The sequence below is a fragment of the Octopus sinensis genome, linkage group LG6, assembly GCF_006345805.1.
Source record: "Octopus sinensis linkage group LG6, ASM634580v1, whole genome shotgun sequence".
NCBI classification, from domain to species: domain Eukaryota; kingdom Metazoa; phylum Mollusca; class Cephalopoda; order Octopoda; family Octopodidae; genus Octopus; species Octopus sinensis.
Window position 1 is genome coordinate 4949958 of NC_043002.1, and position 13268 is coordinate 4963225.

At 35.7% G+C, this 13268-nt stretch overlaps 1 protein-coding gene across 2 annotated transcripts; it reads left to right on the forward strand.

The window, feature by feature from the left end:
- Window positions 1-206: 206 nt before the first annotated feature.
- On the forward strand, window positions 207-8317 carry LOC115212945. 2 transcript variants are annotated; one of them, XM_036503602.1, is made up of 4 exons: window positions 207-648; window positions 1960-2090; window positions 4858-5057; window positions 5088-8317. In XM_036503602.1, the coding sequence occupies exons 1-4, from the start codon at window positions 627-629 to the stop codon at window positions 5842-5844; spliced, it is 1110 nt and encodes a 369-aa protein (XP_036359495.1). In that variant the 5' UTR covers window positions 207-626; the 3' UTR covers window positions 5845-8317. The 2 variants fall into 2 exon arrangements, with proteins under 2 accessions (XP_036359495.1, XP_029637651.1); XM_029781791.2 differs by having other exon boundaries at window positions 4858-8317.
- The last annotated feature ends 4951 nt before the right edge of the window (window positions 8318-13268 follow it).

Here is a 13268-nt window from a genome sequence, read left to right on the forward strand (position 1 = left end):
AAGCTATGATTTAAAAAAGTAATTACCTTTGTGCCTTTGATATGAGGTTTGTTTAATCATAGGCTGACAAATTGATTTGGTTTTTATGGGAAAGGAAAATGGTGTATTAGGTGTATGAATATCACAACTTCCCTTTCGTTATGATGACTTTATGCTTTGTCAAAATAAAAAGAAAACAAAAAAAATTTTTAGCACTGTTGTAAATTTTAATTTAATTAATTTATTTTTTTCTCTTCAGGGCAGGGGAAGACAAGTGTTGCACTGGGCACTTGTGTCTAAGCCTTGTTGTTTAGGGCAACAGTTGGCTGTCTGTTTGGATCAGGTTAGCTAACATCAGTTAGTCACCAGATACAACAGTCTGAACGACCCCTTCAGGTACAAAGGAACAAAAGTGAAACAAGAAGGAAGCAAAATAGCTGCAAGTAATACTTTTGTTATTGACGAGACGGAACCATTTACCGATTTAATCATGCAGTCACAAGACAATACTCATCTTGAATGCCAAGACCAATCCACGGATCTTCAAACTGACGTTGTTGATGATATATTCCAGATATTTGATACCTCCCCAACAGCCAAAACCCCAGTGATTGACACATCTTATTTAACCACGTACGGTATCGAAGATGAATGGCCTATTTAACAGAGGTAAGTGTAACCTATCGAAATTGCTTGAGATGATCGACTCCTCTCGTTTGGAGTTACTTTTTTTTTTTTTTTAACATATTGTTGACAGACAAATTGATTGATTAATTGCTACAATTTATAAAGCCGTTTTATACAATTTATAAAGCCAGTGCCGCCTGACTGGCGTCCGTGTTGGTGACACGTAAAAGCACCAACCGATTGTGGCCGTTTGCCAGCCTGCTCTGGCCCCTCTGCCGGTGGCACGTAAAAAACACCCACTACACATTAGGAAGGGCATCCAGCTGTAGAAACACTGCCAAATCAGACTAGAGCCTGGTGCAGCCTCCATGGCTTACCAGACCCCGGTTAAACCGTCCAACCCATGCTAGCATGGAAAACGGACGTTAAACGATGATGATGATGATGATGATTTTATTCTGTTACTAGTTCCAATCATTGGACTCACAACTGTGAGATCCCTAGTGATATCTTCAATAAATTTACACTTGGGCATGGGATGCCCTGCAATGCTTTATACCCATGCTTAAATGTGGCACTGATTGGACTGCAGTCAAATTGGATCACCATCATCAAGAGTTTAGTTGGTCAGATCAACCTCAGTTCTTATTTCAGTCTTATACTTAGTTTATTAAAATATATGTGTGGTAAGTAACTTGCTTCCCAATCAAATGGTTCCAGGTTCGTTCCCACTGCATGACACCTTGGGCAACTGTCTTCTACTATAGCCTTGAGCTGACCAAAGCCTTGTGAGTGGATTTGGTAGACGGAAACTGAAAGAAGCCTGTCGTATATATATATATATATATATATGTATGTATGTATGTGTGATATGTTTGTGTGTCTGTGTTTGTCCCTCAACCATCGCTTGACAACCGATGTTGGTGTGTTTACATCCCCACAATATAGTGGTTCAGCAAAAGAGACCGATAGAATAAGTACTAGGCTTACAAAGAATAAGTCCTGGGGTTGATTTGTTTGACTAAAAGGCGGTGCTCCAACATGACCGCAGTCAAACAACTGAAACAAGTAAAAGAGTAAAATGAGTAAACTGCTAAGATATGGGATGTGGTTGTAAGCATAAGCATACATGCCCTCTCACTCACACACACACACACGACAAACCTCAGCATATTTTCCGTCTCCAAATTCCATCCACAAAATATTGGTCTACATGAATCTGTAGTTGAAGACACTTGCATAAAGTGCTTAGAACTGGTATCAATTCCATGCTTAGAAAGAAAGCTTGATAATCACACACCCAAGCCTGTGCCTATTTTTGTTCATGTTTTATGTGTTTTTTTCCCTCACCAGGCTCAAGCCCAAATACGAAACTCAGATCTTTTGATGTTGAAGAGAATCTCTTAACGGAACAATTCCCTTCAGACCTGGACAGTTTGTTACTTTCAAATGACATATCCAACCTCCTTCTACCACTGGATGCAGTAAGTGAGAAAAATTTATTTAAACCCTTCATGTTGGGGGAGATTACATATATGTTAGTGATTTGGTAATCGTTTGGAGTTGATAAGAAGTTTCTTGTAATTATGAGAAGCAATTTGTTGTTCATTTGCAAAATTAAAGATCATTTTTAAATCTGTGTTAGAAAATCATACAAAAAAGTTTCATTTACTTTTATAAAAATACCAGTTATCATCATCAGGACCAGCTGATAAACATCCCTTAAAACACAGCCTACTGTCAGAGACAAAAAAGGGAAACACATTGGATAGCATAGCCTCAGATACACATTAACTGCGAAAAAGCAAAAAATATGGAATGGTTGTGGCTGAAGTGTCTTTCATCATTACATTATGCTTCCTTCTTTTTAAGCAAAATGCCATGATTTGGGTGAAATTTTGTTCTTATTTCTAGAATAGTGAGAACTGCATAAATCTACTGTGTTATATGTATTATGAGATTATTGCACACAGTGCTCAGGTGCTTTTCTTTTTAATTATCTCTGGATGTGTGTGTTGGGCTGTAATATAGAATGTTACATATAGGTAATATTGTTGTGAAAGCAATCAACTTCAACTGGTGTGTCATTTCATGTCAACACCAGAGCCCCATGGTTGGGCAGGGATTTGAGCTCTACTGCACTATGCTAGCCCCTTGTATCAGGCACTGGTCAGCAGTGGGTCAAATTGACTCTGATACTAAAAGAGTACTCTAGTTTACTGGCCCTACAAGACATTAGAGGCAAATTTATCCTTCGCATAATTTGAACTCAAAATGTAAAGAGACAGAACAAATACTGCAAGCCATTTTATCTGCGGTGCTAACGAGTCTTCCAATCAACCATCCTCATTGGCTCAATATATTTTCTGTTGATATGGCTGGTGAATGCTGACAGTTTGCTCATATTAAAAAAAAGTATTATGGTGAGTGCCTAGACTACAGTTGAGAGAATATATATGTTTGAGCCTCCGCAACTAAAGGATAAAATAATTTTTAAAAGTATTGACAAGAGATCATCAGTCACAACTTCCTTAACTAAAAGGTGAAATAATTTTTAAAAATAGTTATATAAAATAATTCTATTGTGTCTGGTGAGTGTGTTACATAATAAGGCACTAAAAGAAAATGACTCTCCCCAGACACAATAGAATATGCTTCAACACACGAACTCATATAAAGAATCTTGCAAACCAAATCCAAAAACGAAATATAAAATAAGTTGTTAACAATAAAAGATAGATCTAGGATATTGGATTTTAAGGTGAACACAAAGTATTTTATCTGATTCCTTTCTTACTTTACCATTCACCATTCTTCTAAGGCAAAGTTATTATTGAGTAGAAAAGGTATCTTGTTTTACAGTTAAAGAAACAGAATCCAAAAAAAACTAATGAAAACCTGTTTTGGCAAAAATTGCATTTATTGGTAGATAAGTAAAATTACTTCAGGTTTTATACTGTTGTGAGGTGAAGTTTCTAATATTTTGATCAAAGTTTTTCTTATGATGTAGAAGCAGAATTTTTTTGTTGGTTAGAGAATGTGCACCTTAAAAACATATGGTATTTAATATCCCTGACCCTCTGAGATCAAATCTTGCCTGGGTTTTACTTTACTTCTCATTACTCTGAGCTTGAGACAATGAGTACCAGTCAACTGCCGGGGATTGGTTTAATCCTCTCCACTCTCCTATTAGAACTTGTGGCCTTGAGTCAACGTATGGAATATTCAGCTTTGAGAAATAAGCAAACACATTTTTTGTACCTTTTGTTTAGTTTGTATTCTTTGTGACCTAATTTCATTGAATAGGTTATAAATAGACATGAGGAAATAGCTTTGACGATTTTCTATAACAGAAGACTTGTTCATTGCTGTGATTGCAAAGTCACGTAATGCTATGTGTGCACATCTATAGTATTTTACAAGTGGTTTTTTATGAACAAACTTGTGAGTGTCAAATACTATTATATTTTTACTCTTACTGATTTCAGTTACCTGACTGTGGCACTAGATATATTTTCCACTCTATCTGTGACGTCATCATCAGCTTTCCATTTTTCCAAACTGACATGGCATCATCATAGCCTGATATTTTCCATGCCATCCAACACACACATCAGTAGAGAAACTGGCCAACTTTGTTGTTGCATATTTCTTATAGGGCATCCAGCCGTAGAAACACTGCCAGATCAGACTGGGCCTGATGCAGCCTTCTGGCTTCACAGACCCCAGTTGAACCGTCCAACCCATGCTAGCATGGAAAGCGGATGCTAAATGATGATAATGATGATGATGTATCCCTGATTACCTGTTATTCTTGTAACTGAACTAGAGCCTTCGTTTGCAGCCCTTATTTTAAGCTACTGCCCTCTCATTTAGGTAACCTGCAATGCAATTTGTGGAGTGCATGTCTTATTTGAATGTTGTCATGGTTTCTGGGACCAGAAGCCCTTCCACTCAACAACCATTTCACAGCATGTATTTTGTGCACTGACTCTAGAGAACTTGTCCAATGTAACCAGACAAAAGAGTCTCCACTATTTTGTATCAGTTGTTACTCGAAGGTGCTACCTTCCTAGAGTATTATCATGTGATGCAGTATGCAAAGTCTGTGTCTTGTTGGTATGTATTTTTTTGGATGAATCAGTTATAATGAAAATAACATTCCTTATTTTATTTTTTATAATTTTTAAGGACATCTTTATCATTCTTTAATATCAATCAAAATATTGTCTTTTTTATATTTTTTTGTAGGATTCCTCCCAAAAGTATTTGGATGAGAATATTACACAAGGTGTAGGTTCTACAGAAACTTCTTTTGATTCGGATCTCCTACTTGATTCGCAAAAATCTCTCTTGGAATCAGAGCCGCTGTACGAGCATTACTCTGAATTAGATAAGATGCTGGAAATTTTGTCACCTCTAGATGATCAAAAGGTGGAGTTTTACCAGGAGACAGACCAGAAGCCGAATAATTTACCAATGACAGACCAGAAACTGAGTGATATGTCTGAAATTGACCCTCTCCTAGAAATTTACTCTGAGCCACTTGATGGTTATATTGCTTTCCCTGATGCAGAAGAAAAGCTGAAAATTGACCCAACAGTAGATGAGAAACCAAGTCTTTATACAGAGCTAAATCAGAATATAGAGACTTGCCCTGCGATAGATCAGAATTCAAAGACTTATCCTGCAACAAATGAAATTCTTGAGGTTTTTCCTGAACAAGGTAAGAAGCAAATTACCTCAACCCATCAAAACTCACAAAAAGTATGCCTGAATCAGATGCCTGAGAATAAAGTTACATTTAAGAGGCAGAGCTACACTCAGCCTCATGCATTATTACTGAATAACAGTCATGTAGTAGGTATATCGTCATCATCATCATCATCATCATCCACAACAACACCTGTTGAAGACCACGAATGTAGTACTAGTAAAAAGCTTCGTCTAGCAGGTGAAATCTCCGATACAGCCCAGACATCTGTAAGCAATAGACAAATGACAACATCATCTCTCACGGCTGGTGAAATGTCTGCAATTGAGAAATATAATGAGAGGAGAAGACGAAATAATATAGCATCACGCAAATCGAGAGAGAATCGTAAGAAAAAGAATCAAAATGATTTGGTGGAACTGGAAGAACTTGGGATGATAAATGAAAATCTGAAGCTGAAAGTCAAAGATCTTGAGGAATGTTTGGAAAAGACAAAAGCAGAATTAGTAAAGGCTTTGATGTAAATATCTGGAAGGACTCGAGAGTAAATAATGATTTTATTTACTAAAACATTGCTCATGTTTTAGATAGACTGACTGTTTCTGTGTATCAGTTGGGAGAAGGTTAAACATCATAAATTTTTATTTCTTTCATTTAACTATGTAAGAATTTGATATCATGTTATTATTACCGATTGCATTCTAGTGCTTCTACAAAAATTGTGACCATCATGACTAATGCACCTATAAAATATTTATGTTACCCCAAAGCAGTGAACTGGCAGAGTTGTTAGCATGTCGGGCAAAATGCTTAGCGGCAGTTCATCCAGCTTCACGTTCTGAGTTCAAATTCTACTGAGGTCGACTTTACCTTTCATCCTTTCGGGGTCGATAAAATAAGTACCAGTTGAACACTGGGGTTGATGTCATCAACTTACCCCTTCCCCCAAAATTACAGGCCTTGTACCAAAATTCGAAACTAAAATTTATGTCACTGGAGTAAGTGGCCTGTAACATCATTTTGTGTAATTTTTTCAATTCTGTTTTTGACATTTTTTTTTTTTTTTACTTTATTTTAACTTTAAATACGAAATAATTATAACAAATAAGACAGCTCCAATTTTGAGAAATTATAATTATAAATTTATATAATTTCAGGAGAGAGTTAAAGATGGTGTAAAAGGATTTAAATTTTAAATTTAACTTCATATATTAGGCTGAAAATTTTAGTAATTACATAATTTATTGTAATGTAACCCTATAAAGTTGACCAGAACTTTATTTATTTATTTATCGTTTGAGTCACTAGCATTTAAAATTAATTTAATTTCAACATAAAATAAGCTCTAGAAAAGAGTGTAATCTTATTTTTGAAAAATCAATGATTAGCTGCACACATGTTTAAATAAGTTAAAAAACAGTGTTGAATATTCAAAATTATAACCGTAAATCTTTCTTTAGAATCTTGTATTTGCATTTCTTCTCTTCTAATGACCATAAAAAGGTGCATAAGGAATATTATAAACAAATTTTGGGAACTCAAAGAAAGACGTTAAAAACATCTAGGTCTGCTGTGATGTAGCTACAATTTTAAAGGTCAACAATTGACCATTAGATATGGATTTAACAATTGACCATTAGATATGGATTTTAACTGCTGATTGTTAAATTGCTTATTTTCTGAACTTCAGCTTTTATACCTTTTATTCTTTTATACATTTCAGCCCTATGGCTGTGGCAATGCTGGAGCATTTTTTAATTTTATTTTTTTTCTTCTTCAGTTAACCATCCCCTCCAACTTCATGAGAATTTAAGAATAAATTCTTTCAATTTATCAAAGTTGGTAGTAAGAACTGTTACTTCAGTGACTAGTTCTTTGTTGATGCCATTTTTATGAGCTTTTTTTTTAAAACCAATTCCATTATATTCATGAGATAAATATTTAAGAAAAAGACTACCTTTTCAAAATTCTAATCATTAAAGTAAAAAAAAAGAAAAAAACTTGTGAAGGAAATGTTTTCTTCTGAATATTAAAGAAAATCTGCAATATGTTTGTTACTTTTAATATGAAATATTTCTTGTTATCCTTTAATATGGATGAGGGCAGTGAACTCGCAAAATCATTAGAGCAACAGAAAACAAAAAATGATTTGTGATATTTGTCCCACTCTTTATATTCTGAGTTCAAATTTCGCCATGGTAAACTTTGCCTTTCATCCTTTTGGAGTTGATAAAGTACTGATAAAACCAGTAATATACTGAGGTCAATATATATATTTGACCAACTCACTCCTTTTAAAATTGTTGGCCTTGTGCCTAAACCAGAAGCAATTATCCTTTGATATGGGTGCAATTTTTTTTCATTTAAGAAATTCTTTCACTTTCCATCACATTTACACACAAACGATAATTCCAGAACGCACGACATAACACACACACACACTCTGTTTGAATTATTGCCAAGAAACTCTTTCACCTAGAGAGTAAAATACATCTTTCACTATCTGTATACAAAATGAATTTAATTCTTATTTATTAATTGAACTCATTCTTTATCAAAGACATCTAATTGACACATTAGCACTGCTGCATTTCCAAAGACTGGAAGAACCTGGAACTCTTGTTCTTTATTCCCGGTTATAATCTGTTATAATTCCTTCCAGTTATTGTTATTTTTGAATTTTTTTTTTAAACTTGAACTTGGATAAAACTTTTTTTTGTTTCATTTATATTTTGTACCAGAATATATGAAAGACATTCTGAGTGGCGTCAATTATCTGAAACAAAACTATATTTATTGATTTAGAAATTGTATGATAAGCAACTGAGTTACTAAGGCGACAAAGAAAAAAATTCTTTGGTTTGAAAGAGTTCACAATATTAAAAGATGAAGCTGATGATTCCATCCAAAGAAAACCAAAAAAAAATTCTACAAAATATTTTCTCCGTTTTTTGGAGGACTTTTGTAAATAATTGAAAAAAAAAAATTAAAAATTAAAAAGTACTTGTTTATATTGGTTGGGGATGAAATTTTAATTTAAAACAAAAAAACACTAACTACCTGATTAAGTTTTATATTTTTCATTACTTAAGTCTTTCTGAATTTTTAATTATTTAAAATTTTAGTTCTGATTATTTACATTTTAGATTAAGGTTAACCAAAATACTGTCAGATTAAAAATAATCTAAAATAGTGATGATGACAATAATAATAATAATAATAACAAAATTATGAATTTTTTTCATTCAATTTAAATTGCAAAGTCTTTACTTTAAAATGAATACATTTAATGCAAATTACAAGTTGGGGTCCTTTGACTGGGCACAGTCAAGATAGTAGCAATACAAATAAAGTTAACAGTTTAAAATTCTGACTGATAGAAATTTATTATTCTGTATTTAGTATTTCTGTTTTGAGATAAAAATGTTGGAAATAATATCAGTTATATGATACTGTTTACACTATATATATATATATATATATATGTATATATATTTAAAATAAATTTTTTTCAAGTAAGTTTTGTTTGTTGTATTTTTATTCTTCCATCATTCTTATCGTAATTTTATTTACTTTTTTTTTTCCAGTTACAGTTCACATATTTATAACTAGATATGTGAATTAAATTTGGGATAAATTAAAAATAAAAAGAACAAATTCAAGTCATGGCTGTGTATTTAAGAAATTTGTTTTGCAACCACGTGATTTTGGTTTCAATCTCAGGTTGCAGTACTTTGGTCAAGCACCTTCTCGGGGAAGAAGAGTCTTCCTAGTGTGGACCCAGTTATCAAAGTTGACAGCAAAATGATAGATAAAGCAATTTAAGCATATGAAGACAAAGAAAGCCCCTGATCCATCAAGAATTACTACCAAGATGCTTAAAATATCTGGTGGAGTGGGACACAGCTTAATCACCTGTATAATCAGATTGTCCAGGAAGGTATCATACCTAATGACTGGTATTGAAGTATTATAGTCAACTGCTACAAAGGAAAGTTACAGAACAGATCGTAGCTCAACTAATTATGAAAGAATTAGCCTGAATGAGATGCAGTTTAGTTTTGTGCCATAGAGAGGTACTGCTGATGCTACCATTCTTTGTAAGACAACTGTTGGGGAAGCATTTAACCAAAAATAAACCTCTGTACTTGACATTTGTCAACTTTGAGAAAGTCTTTGACAAGGTCCCTTGCTCTCTCATCTCATAGTTACTATGGAAGCTAGAGATAGATGAATGGTTGGTGAGAGCTGTCCAAGCCATGTACAGGTGTGCAGTAAGATGAGTAGAGCAATGAATTTACTTAAGCAGGTAAGGAGTTCATCAGGGCTCAGTTCTCAGCCCCATCATATTTATCATAGTCCTCTAAGTCATGATGGAAGAGTTTAAGACTGGTTGCCTACGGAAGCTTCTCTATGCTGAAGACCTTATTCTTAAAGCTGAATCTATAGTGGAATTTATTGATTTAGAAATTGTATAATAAGCAACTGAGTTACTAAAGCAACCAAGAAAAAAATTATTTGGTTTGAAAGAGTTCACAATATTAAAAAAATGAAGCTGATGATTCCATCCAAAGAAATAATGCCAAAGCAGACAATTTCAGATGTGGAAGCAGAGCCTGGAACCAAAGGGCTTTAGAGTTAACTTAGTGAAGACCAAAGTCTTAGTAAGTAGGAAAACTGACAAATTGCTAATCCTTTCAGGAAAATGGTTTTGCTCGATGTGTAGAAAAAGGTGTAAGAAGAAATTCTATACAATGTACCAGTGCAAGCTATGGACAGATTAGAGGTACAGTGGGAGGCTAAAAGAGAAAATAGTGTATGTGGCACATGTGGAAGAAGAGTAAATACTAAGAACACACCAGAACTAGGTTTTCTTATATGCTTTAGGGAGTCTTTAGAGGTAGTAGATAGCTTGTGATACCTGGGTGACCTAATTAGCCCGGGAGGAAGGTGCTCTGAAAGTAGTTGCTAGAATAAGAACTGGCTAGAGAAAGTGCAGAGAACTATTACCTCTTCTGGCAATAAAGGGAGTCTCTGAGTGAAATGTGAGTTGTGAATACAGAAGACATGTAAAGGCTTGGAAAAATGAAGAATATGAGAAAATGTAATGTATTAAAAGAAGAATTGGCATAAAATGTATCCGAAGCAGTGGAGAAGCGAGAAAACTGCACTGGTATGGTCATGTGATGTGTATCAATGAGGACAGCTGCTTAAAGAAGTGCGAAATGTGGATGGAGACCATGGAAGAGGAAAATTGTGGAACAAAGTGGTGAGAAATAACCTTCAGATGCTGAACATCCGAGAAGAGATGACAAAGAATTGAAGTGATTGGAAATTTTCTGTGCTTGGGTAGACATTCCACCCAAGTAAAACTGAGCTCCTAAAAGGCATTCATTTACGTCTGTGTCTTTGCACACCATCTGTCTTTGACAAAATTCTCCTCAAGAACCCTTCTTCCTTCACCCATGTTCACCACACACTGCATTCCTCTCTTCTCTTGCAAACTTACCTGCTCACTCACCCTATCCAATCCTCTTTATCACTTTATATACTACCACACCATGTAACTTAAAGGTTTGTCTTAACACATCCTCACCATCTTGTCTTTCTCTCCTTTTCTCTCTCTTTTTTTCAAATGGAATAGCAATATATCTCCGCCACAGCAAGACTTCTTTTACAGTTGCACAAATCAGAGATCTACAGGAAAAAGTGCAATAGATCAGCCAACCATCTCGAGCAGGTGACAAAAAAGGCAGCGCTTGAATTCGAACAGTGCATAGCAACCAACCCTCACAGCAAAGTGTTCTGGAAGTATGTGCACTCAAAGCAGAGACCTCACTCTCCAGTTGGTCCCCTTCGCAATCCCCACACAGGGCAGATTACTGGCAATCCCAAAGAATGTGCAGAAATCATTGCTGGATGCTATGCAGGCATCTTTACTGTCAAAGATCAAAATGTTCCATCTTCATCACCCCTGACACCGGACTCTATAACTACTATGAAATTTACACCAGCAATGCTACATTATTATTATTATCATATACTAACCTTTCATCACCTGGCACAAAGCCACATCATCATCATCGTTTAACGTCCGTTTTCCGCGCTAGCACGGGTTGGACGGTTCGACCGGGGTCTGGGAAGCCAGGGCTGCACCAGGCTCCAGTCTGATATGGCAGAGTTTCTACAGCTAGATGCCCTTCCTAATGCCAACCACTCCGCGAGTGTAGTGGGTGCTTTTTACATGCCACCTGCACAGGTGCCAGGGGGGGGGTCTGGCATCGGCCACGATCGGTTGGAGCTTTTAACGTGCCACCAGCACGGGAGCCAGCCAAGGCAGCGCTGGCAACGGCCACGTTCGGATGGTGCGTTTTATGTGCCACCGGCACAGAAGCCAGTCGGGGCGGCGCTGGCATCTCAGTTATTCCCCCACCTCCCAGTTGAGGGTTCTTGTGTTGCAAGTTACTTGGTGACCTTGTTGGGGTGATGGGGGGCCACATAAAAAGTACCCTGTAAAATGGTTAGTGTTAGGAAGGGAATCCAGCCAAAGCAAACAGTAGAGCTTGGTACAGTCATCAAGCTTGCCAGCTCCTATCAAACAGTCCGACCCATGCCAGCATGGAAGGCAGATGTTAAATGATGCTGGCTACAGGCACAGATGTGACTCCAGATGTGACAGATGTGGCTATAAGTACAGACATGACTGCATGATTAAGAAGTTTGCTTTCCAGCCACATGGTTTGAGATTCAGTTTCAGTGCATGGCACATTGAGGTTGGGTGTTCTACTATAGCCCCAGGTCAACTGAAGCCTTGTAAGTGGATCTGGATCTGGTTGATGAAAACCAAAAGAAGCCCATCATGTACATATATTTATATGTGTGTGTGTATATCTGCGTCTCCCTGTCTTGATATGGCATCACAGTTGTGAATGAGTTGCTGATATACAAGTAGCACCATTCATTTCCAATATTCTGAGAAAACATATCTGGCCATGGAGAAATACTACCGTCTTTGGAAACAGGTGAGGGTTGGCAAGAGGAAGAAGATCTGGTCGTAGAAAATCTGTCTGACACATGCAAGCATTGAAAACTGGATGTTAAAATGATGATGATGATACTTAAACAAACATCTATCTATCTATCTATCTTATATCATCATCATCATTGTTTAGCGTCCGTTTTCCATGCTAGCATGGGTTGGACGGTTCAACTGGGGTCTGGGGAGCCCGAAGGCTGCACCAGGCCAGTCAGATCTGGCAGTGTTTCTACAGCTGGATGCCCTTCCTAACGCCAACCACTCCGAGAGTGTAGTGGGTGATTTTATGTGCCACCGACACAGGTGCCAGACGAGGCTGGCGAACGGCCACGCTCGGATGGTGTTTTTTGTGCCACCGACACAGGTGCCATATATATATATATATATATGTGTGTATATATATATATATATGTGTGTGTATATATATATATATATGTGTATGTATATATATATATATATATATATATATGTATATATATATTATATATATATATGTGTATGTATATATATATATATATATATATATAATATATATATATATGTGTATGTATATATATATATATATATATATATATATAATATATATATATATGTGTATGTATATATATATATATATATATATATATATATATGTATATATATATATATATATATATTTAAATAAACAAAATTGAACACACATCCACAAGGTATGTGTGTTGTTAGTTCGTGGATCAGCTGTGATTTTTAAGTTTAAGAGAATATATTCTTTATGAGGCTGGTGTAAAAAATTCCTTAAAGTAAGTCACACTCAAGTGAGACAACTCACATAGATCCCTTCTTGGAGCAACAGATCCATGAATTAACAACACATATACCTTGTGTATGTGTGTTTGGTTTTGTTTTTTTTTCTGTGGCATAAAACAGGACATG